The 16,437-nt window shown below is 42.5% G+C and overlaps 1 protein-coding gene across 2 annotated transcripts in view; it reads right to left on the bottom strand.

The window, feature by feature from the left end:
- Nucleotides 1-7,257, bottom strand: part of LOC138394477 (cytochrome P450 3A4-like) — a 72,210-nt gene extending 64,953 nt beyond the window's left edge. The window contains exons 1-3 of one of the 2 annotated variants that reach the window (XM_069486481.1): nucleotides 7,074-7,241; nucleotides 2,360-2,453; nucleotides 725-777 (exon numbers count right to left, since the gene is read on the bottom strand). In XM_069486481.1, coding sequence (XP_069342582.1) covers nucleotides 725-777; nucleotides 2,360-2,453; nucleotides 7,074-7,144 — 218 coding nt within the window. In that variant the 5' untranslated portion in view covers nucleotides 7,145-7,241. Of the gene's footprint in view, nucleotides 1-724; nucleotides 778-2,359; nucleotides 2,454-7,073 lie in introns of both variants that reach the window. The other variant, XM_069486484.1, reaches the window with a different exon arrangement.
- Between the last annotated feature and the right edge of the window lie 9,180 nt (nucleotides 7,258-16,437).

Here is a 16,437-nt window from a genome sequence, read left to right as displayed (position 1 = left end):
AAAAAGGAGAAGAGGCGAAAAGCCAGACACTGGACAGAAGTGATGCTGGGAGTCCCTGGTCCATCAAACCTGGAGAAAAGTGGTCACCTGCAACGTTCTCAGCTGCACTGAGATTGCACACCTTAACACCGGTGACCTATGGAATTCTTGGTAGGATAAGCTTTTCAGTAGAGTGTGTGAAAGTTGTCAGAACCAAAATGGAGTCACAATGATGTTATAAAAATAAATAACACCTGACAGATCCTGGGAAGGCTATGGAGAGAGCATGCTCATGCTTGCATGGCTAAAAACAAATCTGTCACAAAATACGCTACAAAACCACACCTTGCACAAAGAGCACAGTATTGTTAGAGCAAAAGTACTTCCGAGAGAACATCTGCCCAATAACTGCCTGCCCATCCTCAGACTGGTTTTCCCTTTTTATTGATCTTTGTAGCTATGGATAATGATTTCAAAATAGTTGTGTTATCCTGATCATTTTTCCCTTTAACAACCTTTTTCTTCCTTTACTTCCCTGAACAGGCACATAGTTTGCTACAGCACGCACATTTCCGTTGCAATGCTTTACTCTCAAATGAATATCTTTTTCTTTCAGAGCCTCTCTCTGTTATCTCAGTTGACAATGGCTTCATCCCAAGAGACTCAGGGCTGAGATTGTCCTTCGTATGTGGGGTTCATCATCATAGCAGCAAGTCTATCCAATGGAGGTTTCCAGAATACTCACCCCCACATTTCCCCATACTTTTTATAACATTCTTCATCAAATTTCCAAAATCCCTGGGAGGAGAAACAAAATAAAATTCAGTTGTTATTTTAAACATACTGAACCCTGACTCTAATTGGGGCAAGAAATAGTGGAACCTGAAGAAATTAGGCTCACTGTGTTTCACTGGAAGTTAGAGGAAACCTTTTGTTCAGAGATGTTTCAGGGAAATGAGGGGAAATAGAGGAAATAATTGGAAGAGATGATTTCATGTCACTCTTGAATTTTCTCCAAATATTGTAGATACAGAATGACTTACCCTTGTTTTTGAATACTAAATACTCCCTGTATTTCTGAAGTGTTTTTGCACATGCATGTATTGTTTCTAACGTCTCATAACCCTCTAAATCATCACCTCCATGGGCATGTGAGGAAACTGAGGCTGAGGGAGACTGAGCAAGTGTCTAGGGGCATGTACATTCTTTCATCTCATTCAGCATCCTTTTCGCTTAGCTCAGGAGCTTTCTCTAGAATTCTAGTGGAACTGGGAAGTTAAAGACATCAGGGACCTCTTTTGTTCTACAGATTTTTATCAGCCTAAGGCATGTTGTTGAGTGAGAAAATGAGTAGAGAGTGACTGAGGAAATGACAAAATGGGCTCGCCTCCTCTTGTCCAATTCAAAATGGAAAAGATGAGGAAATGCAGCTTCTTCACATAGGACAAATTACCATACTTGCTCCATATCTTCACTTCTGAAGCTTAAAAACAAATCTTCCTGGTGCTATGTTTCAGTTGTGATATTTTAACTATGCAAAGAAGGTCCCATCAATATTTATTTTGGGGTATATCTAGTAAAGCGCTGATATGAACAAGGTGAACAGGATATTATTGCTTTTGCAGAGGGAAAAATATGGAATCTTAGGTAGTAATGAGGGAACAAATGGCTGAGTTGGGAGGATTAGAACCTGAGAAAGAAGGCTGAGGTGTGTGGGAAAGGAAATCGAGGCCAGAGACCAGCCTGCACAGAGGCTTTGCTGGTCGCCTCATGGATGTGAGCTGATGACTTTATGTTCAGGGGTCAGGTCCTGAGTGAAGAATTAGCCACAATGGCTTGGCCAAAATTCACAGAGGGAATTTAGCAGTTCTTGAGAGAATTCAAGTAGGTGCAAATTACCCAACGAATGCAAGGGTTGCCTAATAAAGTGAAGTTTCCAAGCTGTGCAGGAAGAAGCAAAACAAGGCTGCTCAATTGCACTTGCTAAAGAAGAAAGTTTGAATTTGGTGCATACAACTTAATGAGCCACTACCGGGGGGTCCACCTTCCTGCATTTCCCCTAATACTAAGTATGACTGTACTTTCCTGTGAGTATGCACTAGGCAAAAAGACTTTGCTAGCAAAGTCTGAACATCAAGCCCTGAACATTAAGTCCTGATCTGCCATAGATCTGGGCTGTTTAGCTGAGCCAAACCTGAGGCTCCCGAGAATAGACAACAGAGTCCCTAGGTGAATGCGGCTATGCTCTGGGTGGGGTCTACACATCATTTCTGAAGTGTAAAACCTCAGAACCTCCTCCTTACCAGGAGCATTTTTACCAATGGAATCAGCTGGTGTTTGCAACCATAAGAAGCAAAAGAGAGAGTTCAAAAAAACCCACCTTGCGGTAAGACAGAACATTTCCCACAATAGGCAGAGGTTTGGGCCCAGGAATTCCCAGCTTCTTAAAAAGTCCATGTGAATGAGTCTCATATCTATAAAGTGAAAGAGAAAGCCAAGTAACAGGTGTAAGGTTTTTGGATAGACCGGCACCAAAGAAAGAAAGACAAGCAGAGTTGAAAGGGGTAAGCAACGAGGCTTTATTGGGGCACTCCTGGGCGAGGTTCACAGGCCCCAAAAGAGAGAGACCCTGGAAGTCGCATCACCCAGAAGTCTGAGTGGGTTTATATATGTTTTTAGGGATGGGGGTAGGGGTTTCTTTGGCAGGAAGATTTATGGTGGGGAGAAAAAGCAATTTTCCCTTGCAGTTTTAGGGTGGGTATTGAGAAATAGGAGGGGCTGGTGGTATGTGTGGACTCCAGGAACCGAGACTCTTATCACAGTAACCATCCAGGTGTGGTTGTCCTTTAACTTAGCTGGGCCTTGCAGGCATTGTCCTTGGCAGGTCGTGGGCTTCTTCTTTTTCCATTAGGGAGGGGAGGGGTACCCGCCACCAGCCTTACAACAGGGATTGTGGTTTTATAGATAAGGGAGCTGTCCTGTCACTGACTAAGAAACTGCAGTAGCCAAGAGAGAGAAGTCATGCCTAGGCAATACAAAATAACTGAAACTCCAACAGCAATAGCTACATTCAACCAACATCTTCTTTCCTGCCTCCTTTGTGAGACCCACCCAAAGTCAGAATGATCAGCTAAAAGGAACTGAAATCTTCAGGGTTGAAATCCTGGAATGAATACTTTATGAATGTCCTCCATATTCAATGCTCCTTGAGTGGTTCAGACTGGAAGTCTTCCAGGGCATTTCATTCTCTTATGTCCATTAAGTAAATTAACTCTTCCATGATTTGGAAATTCTTGTTCTCAGTAGAAAAGGTATAAATTTTTTTTCTTCTGCTTCAATGATGTAATTTTGTTTAAGTGCATGCGCTCAATCACAGAGGGTCACCAAAAGCCTATGGTAACACTGTTCCTATGGTGTGCTCTGAGTCTTATGTTTCACTGCCTTCTAAAATCTGACCCTGTTTTAAGATCTGGCCCTTGATAAAACTACCTTCAGAAGGAGGTCTTAGAGGAGTCACAGTGTTCCTATATTTATAGAATGACAACAGTATTCAAGGATTCCATTGGACTTGTAGAAAAGTGAGCACTTTTTATCTATACCCAAGTGTCTGTGGTCTGATGATCTGGTTAATTTGAGGTATAGGGAAGGATGGTTGACCTGTATGTTCCCAGAATGACACTCTATGGAGGAACCAGTGACTACAGAATCCATGTCCAGGCCCTCTTCCCCTGTGGAATGTGGTCCTCCAACGGAGTGATCCCTGAGAAGCACAGTGCCAGGCACACTCATGTTTCCCAAGGTGGCCAATTACAAAGCAGTCATTTTACTGCCTCTGCACATCAACTCCCTCTGTAGGAATATCCATTAATGCTGGTGCGGACATCATTGTTATGTCATGTATGGCCTCCTCCAACTGGGGGTTCTGGATCCCTGCAGACCTTCCCATTGTGGTGCTACTGAGTGTTTGCAGATGGGAGGAAGTAGAGAGGCTGAGGAAAGTGGCTCTCGGGCACTGAGCTAACCATGAATCTTCTAGGCCCACAAGGTTGGCCCTATAGAGGCAAATGAGGAAAGTGTGGCTGAAAAGTGTGTGAATAAATGGTTCCAGATTTCCCACAAGCGCTTTTAGCTGAAAGAGAAGGGCCTTCCAAATTTCAGCTTCCTTCTTCTTTTTAAAAAAATTTTTTTTTATTTCAGCATAGTACCATGGTACAAGTGTTTAGATTACATATATTGCCTTTGTCCCACCTGAGTCAGAGCTTCAAGTGTGTCCATCCCCTGGATGGTGTGCACCGCACTCATTAGGTGTGTATATACCTATCCCCTCCTTCCCCTTCCAGATGCCTGACACCCAATGAATGTTATTACTGTATGTGCACTTAAGTGTTGATCAGTTAATAACAATTTGATGGTGAGTACATGTGGTGCTTGTTTTTCCATTCTTGTGATACTTCACTTAGTAGGATGGGTTCTAGCTCTATGCAGGATAATACAAGAGGTGCTAGACCACCACTGTTTTTTGCAGCTCAGTAGAACTCTATGGTATACATATACTACATTTTATTAGTCCACTCATGTATTGATGGGCACTTGGGATGTTTTCACATCTTCACAATCGTTAATTGTGCTGCTATAAACATTCTAGTGTAGATGTCTTTTTTATAGAATGTCTTTTGTCCTTTTGGGTAGATACCCAATGATGGGATTGCTTTATCAAATGGCAGTTCTACTTGTAGCTCTTTGAGATATCTCCATATTACTTTGCACAGAGGTTGTACTAGTTTGCAGTCCCACCAGCAGTTTTTGAGTGTTCCTATCTCTCCTCATCCATGCCAACATTTATAGGTTTGGGACTTTTTGATAAAAGTCATTCTCACTGGAGATAAGTGATGTCTCCTTGTGGTTTTGATTTGCATTTCCCTGATGATTAGAGATGGTGAGCATTTTTTCATATGTTTGTTGGCCATTAGTCTATCTTCCTTTGAAAAGTTTCTGTTCATGTCCTTTGCCCACTTTTTGCTAGGGTTGTTTGATTTTTTCTTACTGATTTCCCTGAGTTCTATATAGATTCTAGTTATCAGCCCTTTATTGGATGTATAGCATGAAAATATTATGTCCCATTCTGCAGCTTGTCTGTTTGCTCTCATGATAGTTTCCTTAGCTGTGCAGAAGCTTTTTAATTTGATCAGGTCCCATTTACTTATTTTTGTTGTTGCTGTGATTTCCTTTGGGGACTTCATAATTTTTTTGCATAGGCCAATGTCTACAATACGTGCTTTCTTCTTGATAGCATAAGATGCATTATGTTACGTGACATAAATAACTCCAAAATGTTCCAGATAATTGAATTAAGATCTTATTTCCTCTTCTTTACTACCCTTTAGGCCAGTACAGTTTCCAAATATTCTATACAAATCCAGTAAATCTTTAATATGTGATAAAATAAAACTGAAAACTGGCATGAAAGTATGTGTATCTGAAGGACTAGCAGAGGCAGCTCAGCTAGGCCCACGTGAATACCTCCCTTAGAAGAATTAGTAGAAGTGTGTTCACCAACTGCCAAAACCAGGGTGGCCTTGGTCATTTCCACTCCATTTCTTTTCTTTTTTATTGTCACCATGGCAAACCCATTAAACTAATCTGTTTCTGGACTTCACTGTGATACATGAACTCTCAAGTGAGGCCATGCAATGAAGCTAACTTGTCAATAGCATTGGCCCCAAGGAAAGATCTAGTGTAGTTTCTAAACTCACATGGGACCATATAAAGCAGAGGATGGGCTGGGTGAATTTCTTAGTTTCTTTCCAGCTCTTCTCTTTTTTGGTAATGCTCCTTTTGGTACAATGGAGGCTAAGAGAAAAAGCCAATCATTTCTCTTGTGTATAATTGTGTTGCCATAAATAGGGCATTGTCTATGCTACAGCTACTGATTCCTGGGTTGCACCAATATCTTCTAGACCTAAGGTATTGTTTGCCAGGCTTCCTGAATGTCTACTATAGGTTCACTACCAGAGACACCACAGACAGAGTGACACAGATGGTGTCCCTGTGCTTAGGCTTTAAGCCGGTGAGATGCCAACCCATCTGCCATGAAGTATCTCTGATGGGGACAAGGACCCACAAGGATGTCTGGGGCTTGGGCCCTGAGGGATAAGGAATATTCTCTCAATTCATCCTGCCTGCTCCCTGGGTGACTTTTATATCTGCACTGGCTCACAGTGTCACATACTACTTTAGACTGACAGATTAAGATAATCTAAATTAGATTTTGTGGCTCCTGCCTTTTCAGGCCTCTTGAAGATTAATATCAGGGGAAAAATAAAGCTCTATACTAATACTAACCTCCCAGACACTAGAAGAAAAAGGTGAAAGAAAAGAATAAAACTTCACTATTTCCTCCAGATCTCCTCTGTTCTAAATATCCACCATTTAGAGGTAAATAATTCTACATATTACTAGGTGGAGGAGTTGAATTACAGGAGCAAGAAGAGTTCTGGGAGATGGCACAGAAATGAGGTACAAAGCAAGGGAGAGCCTCCCATGAAGTGTGGGTTACCCCATGGTCCTATGTAAATCATGATTGGGGTGGAAGGCAGGGGAGCAGGAGCCACCCAGGTTTACAGGGAACAATCCCTGTACACATATCTGGCAGTAGACACAGAACCCGAAAGGGGAAGTTAAAGAGACAATCACCAAGCCACCTTAGCCTGTGCCTACAATCCCCAGAGCTTGGGAAGTGGGCGAGGATCCCAAGCACACAGTGCCCAGTTGTTTGGAATCTGTCTCTGCTGAATTCTAGTTGATTAGTCTAGGTCCAAACTCATGGTCAATCAGAAATCAGCCCCAGGGCCAAATGCTGTCACTAAACACTCCTAGTTAGAGAACTGGGGAGATGGATGGTGTAGGGGGAGTTTAATTCATTCCTTCCACAGATCTACATAAGATCAACAACTGCATGTTTTTGTAGCTTCCAACATTTAAGCAAGTTCCCCTCAATTATTTCCTTTGGTCTTCAAAACAGATAAGAGAAAGAGGGGCCAGATTGTACCCCACGTCTAAAGTTACAGAACAGTGGAGCCTGGACAGATACTCACAGATAGAGGAGCAGCAGGCTGGTAGCCAGGAGAACCCAGGTTTCCAGGGCAAAGTCTGGGATGAGGTCCATCTCCACTTTCCTTCTTCAGTTCTCTTCTCTGAGTTGTTCTCCCAGCTGTGTGCTGCTCTTTACTGGGCTTCCTGTGTGGAGCTTCCCTTCCCAGCCTGGAGGCGATTCAGTGAGGCTGGCTCAATGTTTATGTGCTGGGAAAGGAGGCAGGGAGAGCTGCAGCCAATAGCACGCCCACCTGTGCTACACCTGAGTCAGAGGAGCCCTCTCCACCTTGGCAGTTCGCAAAGAATCACAGACACACCCATGTTGACCTCATTAGAGTTCATATTCTGTAGGAAATCATAGAAACTCAATCATTGTTATCACTAAGTCCAAAGGTTTTGGGTTCACATCATAAACTATATAAAGCTATTGACCTTAAATCTCCTCTAATCTGCCCTTGTTTCCAGGGCTGCCTACATTTTGAAATATGAGTTATGCATCCAAAGAGGGTACACCTACAGATCTTTACCCACATGGTTTCCACTGCCTACACTGCCTCTGAAGCCCCCGGAAGACTCCTACTCATACTTCAAACCCAGAAAAATCAAACCCTTCTCTTAGAGTCTTCCCTCCTCAACCTCCCACACAGCTATAACCGCTTCCTCCTTTGGGCAACTCCTATCCCCCTCATGCAGTTCTGCTATTGTCCATTCTACTTTCTACGACCACTGTGTGTTTCCACATCTGTGACCCTTAGCAGATGATGAGCTTGTCCGGGGCACACTTAGGGCACAGTCTGTTATTTTTCATGGCTATGTCCCCAGCCCCTAATAGACTGCTTCACACACAGTGGGCATCCAGAAATGCTATTAGAGTTGAGCTGGTGAGATGGCTGTGCCCCTGTGTGTCCTTTCCCTCTTACTGCCATAAGCCCACCATCTTCCTCAATTATTAATCCAGTAAAAGTGCTTGGCTGTGCCTCAGCCCCCATCTCTGCATATTCAGGTTGATCAACTGTGGTTCTGTAGGCAAGAGGCCTCCTAAGTGAAGGACAAGGTGTGAACAAGATGGAGCTGATGGCTACACCCAACAGTATCATTCCTGCTACTTCCTATATACCTGGAGGGGGTCCTGCAGTAGGCAGCGAGGTAGACTTATTCTTGAACAAAAGTGGCACCCTCTTTCAGGGAAGACTGCAGGTCAGGGATCAATGAGTATGAAAGGAGAGAGGAAGAGAACAGCAGCCTGTATATCCAGGTGGACCCCAACCACCATAGCCACCAATGATGGGGCAGAGGTTGTTACAGGCACACAGAGCACCAAGGACTCCAGAAAGATGATCTGAGCTCTGTTATGTGGGCAGTGGTGTTCAAAGCAGATGGTTTTCTGCATTTTGAGGAGTGGAGGTTTTTCTAATGGAGAAGAGTAGGTCTCAGGAGCTGATAAGGAGGAGGGCTGTTATTGTGTCAGTTCCTGTCCCCTGTGAGCTCCCAGGTACATTCCTGATGGGAGAGGGCAGAAGTGAGCATGTGAAAGCTATATCAGCTCATTATCATCATGTGGACCTATGTTACATGTCTGCTTTGCCTGAACAATCATGAATTACATGACAAATAAAACCTCAAAGTTCTTAAAACTCAAAAGAAATAGAAGACATTTAAGCTGAGCTTGTGCACTTCCTTCTCTCGTTACCCTTTCTCTCTCAGCCTTAGTATAAAATTGTTAATTAGCCCTCACCAACTCTTTCTATTCTTCTTGCCTGTATGTCTCCAGATCAGATTGACATTGGCCAAAGTAGGTGGATGTCTGATTGATAAAATGTATTAAGTCACAACTATCTCCCCAGAGTATTTTCTTTTCCTGGGGGCTAGTAGAACAGCTTGAAATGTCTATCGTTATAGTTTTTCATCTTTAGATAAAGAGTTTCACTGGGAAACACCTGTTACCATCTGTAGGTGCCCCTGGAAAGTTTATGCAAGAATTCTATTTATCTGTGTACTGATTCAAGGTGAAGGGGGTGAATGTCATGTGCCGGTGTTGTGCCAGGCTTGGGCTGGAAGCCACACAGTTCCTGTCTTTGGAGCAGCCTCCAGGTAGAGGGAGAGAGAATCATAAATGCCATTTATGGTGGTGAGCACATGGCATACCTCTGGAACCTCTGGGTTATCAGAGCCCTACAGAGAAGTAATTAAAAGAAGAAGTGGTGCAAAGCTTGACTATCAAGAAGTTACAGACATGGCAGGCTGGGAGAAAATCCCCAGGACAAGTAAGATAAAAGTCCAGAGAATTCTTGTAAATTTCTGTCTCTTTTCAGTGGCTCCTGTGGGCTCTGTTAAATAGGATTATGCTGCTATACCTGGTTTACAGATGTAGAAACTGAGGCTCAGTGATTGCAAGTGATTTCCCAGCAGGTGTTGATCACAAGAAAATATTATATATCAAGCTAACATGAAGGGAGGAGAAAAGTCCTCTGCTGGTCTTGTACATCAGTGTGCAACACCTAACACTCTGTGATAAGGCTCAGTGTAGGCCATCGTGAGACTCGGGAATGAAACAGCAAATTGTTTGAGATTCTTGTTCCTATCTCCATGGTTATTCCCACCTCAGCTCCCCCGTCCATCTACCAGAGCAAAAGACTCTATCTCAATCCAGTCCAGACAAGGAAAGATGCAAAATCCGACCATAGTAATGGTATTGTTGAGAGTATCTTCCTCTTCATGGTTCCAAACAGAGAGGTCCACAAAATACATTCACACTAGGAAAGGTTATAGTGTCATTTGATAACTACCAACAATTAGCTCACCTAAAGTTGTATCCTTTCTTATTCTTTTTGAAACAAAACTGCTATAAAAACTAATTTTTTCATCTTCCTCCAAAACATGTACTGACCTACAACTATTTTGTAACCAAGCCTGGCATGGGCATTCACTTGTCCTGTGACCCTCAGGAACTGAATGAATTGGTTGGAATTTATACCAACACTATAGACTAGTCATTGGTTGGAACTAACATGTAGCTGGCACTGTGTCCCAAGCAATGTCAATGGAGGTGCTATGCAAGGGTAAGTAATAAGAGGCATATTCTTTATGCTACTTAATTCTAGAGCAGGTAACACCTTCTAACATGAAGAGATTTGCATAGAAAGAGTCATGTTGAATAAGTGAAGAAAGACATTGAGTGTCAGAAGAGCACCCGAACCACCCTGTGTCTGTGGTGTACTCACTCCTGTATCAAAGCATTCGTCATGTACTTTTAAATCTTTGCTTGAAGTGATTAGGGTGCAAAGGTGGCTAAGACCCAGACATTATTCTGTTTGAAAATAAAGACAAATGAACAAATAATTACTACACAGCCAAAGAAAAGTAATTATAGATGTAAGGGAAACACAGTGTCCTCGTCAACATGGAATGGCTTATCTTCTTTCTTGGTGTCGTTATCATTGAATCAAAGTTCAGTCTTAAAGAACATACCTAGAAGCATTAGGCTCAGATTATCCATATCAGTGCACAGGTTGTCCAGGGACTTAGTGATGTCAGGAGCATCATCACTCTGATATTTCTGTCCTTTTATATGGTTAGCCCAGGTGCTTACTCTCTGAGAAGCCTGTCCAGACTTTTCACTGACCAAAGGAATTGCTTGCTGTATAGGGAGGCAGCATTGATCGGGAGCAATTTGGTAATAAATTTAAATTTCAAGGTCACAATCATGAGGGTGTGAATAAATGAAAGTAAGTTTATTTTCCTGTAACTCAGCACCCAACTCCCCCGTTCTTCTCAGTAGGGGAAAACTTGGTTTGGCCAAATGTGTGGCATCTAAATTTTGGTTGCTGGAGGAGAGAAGTGGCCAACACTTCTGGCCCTTACGGTTTTTGGTGGTGGTGAGGACAGTGGGAGGTCCACGGACGTTCTCTCTTGGCATTGGAGGAGGTGAGAATCTCTCCTGAATCTCATTGTGTGTTGGTTGGGCTTTGGGTCTGCCATGTTGAGGGCACTTGTCAAGCACTGCATATGAAACAGTGAGAATTGTTGCCCTCATGAAGCTTATACTGTAACAGGAGAAAGATAAACTGAACAAATGAATACAAATAAAGATTGGATTAAAAACTGGGATAAAATCTATGAGGTAAAAGCATCTTTTACTTAAGACTCCAGCAGCATTCAGCAGTTGATCTTTCTTTCTTTCATTAAACTCTATCCTCCTTTGAAAGGGATAAAGACAACAGATCAACAGGACTCGGAGGATGGGAAGTGTGAGACCTTGGGCTTGCCTGGGCCTGTTTCCTCATCTGTCCATGAGGAAAACTGACCAGACTTGACCCAAGAACACCAAGGACTTCCTTATCCCAATGAGAAGACCACTGCAGGACTGCACGCCTCTCTTGACTCTGTGTCCATAAATAATTTTCTGAGACATCCATCCTCTTTATTTTCCTTCACTTCTTTATATCATTTAGGGTCCCCCAGGTCTTCCAGCCCAGTTTAAAACCAAGACCTCCTCTGGTCAAGAAGAAGAATAAAGATGGAATAGGATGGACCTGGGAGAAGACAGCTGCCCATTTGAGCCAGTAGTTCTAAATTCTGGAGTGGTTTTTCAACTGGAACTGCCAAAAAAACTCTCACACACAAACTCCCACTAACACCCTCACACTTGCTCACACATAGGCCTTAGCTCAGTCAGCAATAGCTTGTATATATCATTCTAAGTGTTTTCCCTGCATTAACTTACTCAGTCTGTCCAACAACCCTATGACATTAATATTGTTACAAACTCTATTTTACAGATGAGGAAACTAAACCATAGAGAGGTTAATTGACATCCAAGGTTGCATCTCTAATTACTAGCGGAGCCAGGATGCAAGTTTAGATACTCTAACTTTAGAGCCCAAGGTCTTACTCTTCAGCACAGGCTCAGCCTTGGCCAGGGCCACACAGAACTCCTGGGGGAGCAGCACTACAGCCCAGGCCTTCTGAATGGGGAATGCCCAGAGCTCTGCCCCCTGCTCAGAGACATAGTCAGGCCCCCTAGAAAACCCACTGATGAGTGCTTGGGTGAGGCAGGGGAAGTTTTTTCTGCTCTCTGGGCCCTGGAGTACAAGCACCTCACTGAACTTTATGGCAAAGAAAAGAAGAGGAGGAGGAGGAGGAGGACAATCACAACTGATCACTTTCTACTCCATTCCAGAGCTTCTATTTCCTGAATAAAATAACCACTAACATCTCCATGGCACTTCCCAGTTCCTAAAGTCCTTCCCATCTCTCTTCATCAATACTCATGACAACTCTGTGCGATAAGTCATCCTGGGATGATTTTAATTCCCAATTTATAGATGTGGAAGCAGATACACGGGGATGAGACTTGCTCACATGATTAAACCGCAAAGCCAGGGCAGGGAGGCAGAGCTTATGATTCCAGATTGTGCCAGTGGCAGGCTTGCTCAGGTTTCAAGGTACCTCCTGAAACAACTTGGCAGGTTGTGTCAGCCTCACCTAACGTAAATATTTCCACTACTCCTCCCAGTGCATTGCCAATGTATTTAGAAATGCTACAGAACTGGTTGTGACTACAAAAATGACATGCACATCCTTCTACACATTACATAATTGTGTATTTTCTGAACTCATGGTTTCAGCACAAAGTTGGATGTTGCAAATAGTTCTGACATGTTGCAATCAAAATCATTTGGGTTTCTCAGAAAGGAGAAAGTAAAAGGTCATGAAACCACTCAGCAAAAGAGAAGTCAGAAAATGTCAGTCACACGTTAGAAGACCATGTGGAAGGAAATTCATGAAACAGAAAATTAATGCAGGAAAAAATGAGGAAGAGTGTGTTGAGATGAGTGTGTTGTAAAAGAACGAGAAAGCCTGCACCATCTCATTCTCATTGTTGCAGTAACATCCTAACTTGTTTTGCCTGGATGTGGGCAAAACATTTCCAGGGAATGCAGTCCTCAGCCACCAAAGCCTCAGACAACATGGATATTATAAGATTCCTGCTTTGTGGAAATTCCTCCAACTGCTTCTATCACCCGTGGAATTAAATGTAAACACCTCTGGGTAGCAGAACAAGACTCTCTTCATCTGACCTCAGCCGGCTACTTCAGTCTTGACTCATTCTAGTTCTTCACATGTGCATAATGTTTTAAGCAAACTGTATGATCGGCTACTCCCTATGATCCCCAAATGTGACATGTCTGTGTCTCCTTGTATCTGCCCAGGCTGTTCTTTAGATCCTAAACAAAATGGTAGCAAACCAAATACAGCCATGATCAAAAGATGATATGCCACGACCAAGTAGAATATTACCCTGGGACTCTAGGGTAGTTAACAAAGGAAAATTGTCACTACCAATGATCTCATCAGCAGATTAAAGCAGAAAGGTAATCTGAGCCTCTCAATACTTTTAGGGAAAACCTTTGTTAATATTCATCTCCCATTATTGATATAAAAAATCTTAAATTACTAATAACAGGATATTCTCTTAATTTGGTAAATGTATAAAAAGAATTAAAAATCTATCCCTGAAATAAAAAAATAAAACAGCTCTGTCCAGGAAAATACAAGAGGTGCTGTATCACCAATGTTTCTTATAGCTGAGTAGTACTCCATGGTATCCATATACCACATTTGATTAATCCACTCATGTTTTGATGGGCACTTGTGTTGTTTCCACATCTTTGCAATTGTGAATTGTGCTGCTGTAAACATGACAGTGCAGATTTCTTTTTTATAGAATGAAAATGTGGGAAAAACTCTTACAGACATTGGCCTAGGCAAAGAATTTATGAAGAAGACCCCAAAGGCAATCACAGCAACAACAAAAATAAATAAATGGGACCTGATTAAATTAAAAGCTTCTGCACAGCCAAAGAAACGGTCACAAGAGTAAACAGACAACCTGCAGAATGGGAAAAAATTTTCACGTGCTACACATCCGATAAAGGGCTGATAACTAGAATGTATTTAGAACTCAGGAAAATCAGCAAGAAAAACTCAAACAACCCTATCAAAAAGTGGGCACAGGACATGAATAGAAAATTTTCAAAAGAAGACAGAAGAATGGCCAACAAACATATGAAAAAATGCTCAACATCTCTACTCATCAGGGAAATGCAAATCAAGACCACAATGAGATGTCACTCATCTCCAGTGAGAATGGCCTTTATCAAAAAGTCCCAACACAATAAATGTTGGTGTGGATGCGGAGAGACAGGAACACTCATACGCTGCTGGTGGGACTGCAAACTACTGCAACCTCTGTGGAAAGCAATATGGAGATACCTTAAACAAATACAAATAGACCTGCCATTTCATCCATCCATCCCATTATTGGGCATCTACCCAAAAGAAAAATAGTAATGTTTTTAAAGGAATAACATTCCATCAATTTACTTACTTATTCCTGTTAATTACAAAAATATCATTAATTGTTTTTGTCACGAATCTAGGTTGTGATTCACTCCAGGTGAACAGGGGGCAAGGTTTAATAATCACTGAAAATAATAATTAGATATTTCCTCCCTGTGAGGCTGCTTAAACTGATCTAATTTAAGGGGAAAGGAAAACACCAGGAAGTTCATTCAGCTGCGATCCCCTCAGTCCAAAAGCTGGAGTTTTTGACCTGCAGTTGGGACATGGAGTCTTTTGATGATCAGATGAAATGAACCCCATCATCGGGAAATAAACAGACACCCAGCATTTTTGAATGCAATTTCATGAGGACGCCAAGGAGAATTGTCATTATGGTGCCTGCCAAGCCCTGTGACTTTCTCAAGGGGCTCAACCCAGCCAAGTTCAGCCCACATCTGTCCTTCAGCACCAGATGCCCTAATCTGATCATGGTTAGCCCCAGAACCATGGGGCCCTCCCTGAAGTCTACATTGGTTCTTCCCTGTGCCCAGTGCTATGATGCATCGCAGGGGGAAAGAAACATACAGCAAAGTGTGAAGAAGACTCTCACAGAGGGGGTCATAACCTAAGACCCTAGGTGGGGTGGTCCAATGCAAGGAGGTGACTGGAAAGACACAGGGAGTTAAGGAAGGCAAAGATAAGAGGATGTGGAGCCTCCTGGAGTTGGGTGGGACTTTCCAAATGAGTGACACTCAGCTTGGAGAGCCATTAACAGAGGGGTGCTTGGACAGAAGGGAAGGAGAGAAGCATTTCAGGCTGTGAGAACGGCCCAGCTTAACCATCACTGTCATTGTTCAATATGTCATTTCTTGGTTGCAACGTACAGTGTCTGAATTGAGCCAGTTTTAATTACTCTTTATAGGGAAGTAATCCACTTACAGGCCATGCTGTGGACCTTGTTCTTCTTGGGTCTGTAGGAGGCTTGAGGCTGGACAGGGCTTTTGATAAAGTGATTGGGCTTAGCAGGACCCATGACGAAATGTCTCATACTTCAAGCAAATATATCTGAGATTCTAAAAAATGCACAAAGGTGAGATATATATAACATAAATTAACCATCTTAGTGAAAATCAGTGGGATTTAGTACATTCACATTGTTGTGCAGTCATTGCCTCTCCCTAGTTCCAAAACATTCCATTCCTCCAAAATTAAATCCTGTACCCAATGAGAAGTTTCTTCCCACTTTCATCTCTCCCCAGCACCTGGCAACCACCACTGTGTGCTCTGTCTCAGTGGGTTTACCCATTCTGCATATTTCATATAATACATACAATGGACTTTTGTGTTTGGCTTCTTTCACTTAGCATAATGCTTTCAGGGTTCATCCATTTTGTAGCATGTGTCAATACTTCATCCCTTTTATGGCCAAACAATATTCTGTTGTATGGATAGACCGCAGTGTGTTTACCCACTCCTCCGTTGATGGGCATTTTGGTTGCTGCTTACGCCTTTTGCCTATTGTGAATTGTGCTGTTATGAACATGTGAACACATGTATTTATTTATGTAACTGTTTTCGATTCTTTTAGGTATATAGTTAGGAGTGGAATTGCTGGGTAAAATGGTAGTTTAGTGTTTAACATTTTCACAATCCCCAAACTGTTTTTCATGGTGGCTGCACCATATTATATCCTCACTAGCATTATGTGAAGATTTCAATTTCAGCACACGTTTTTCAACACTTCTTACTTTCCCTTTTTTTTAAAAATATAGAATCCTAGTGGGTGTAAAGTGGGAAAATTTTCTGTGAATCTATGAGAACAGGTCAGAGACAGAGGGTGGCAGAAAAAAGCTGTGGTGTGGACCTGAACCAGGGGGCCCATGGGCTTTCTCTGGACTCCAGGGACAGCTCTTCTCCCTGCTCTATGGAGAGCTGGCAGGTAGGGATCCTGAGAACATGACTGATGTGCAGGCCCTGTGTGAGCTATTTAAGGTCCCTCAGCCTCAGTTGCCTAATGTATAA

This window comes from Eulemur rufifrons, chromosome 14 (assembly GCF_041146395.1).
Source record: "Eulemur rufifrons isolate Redbay chromosome 14, OSU_ERuf_1, whole genome shotgun sequence".
Classification (NCBI taxonomy): domain Eukaryota; kingdom Metazoa; phylum Chordata; class Mammalia; order Primates; family Lemuridae; genus Eulemur; species Eulemur rufifrons.
Note: the sequence above shows the minus strand (reverse complement) of the source record. Positions and strands in the feature narration are given on the sequence as shown.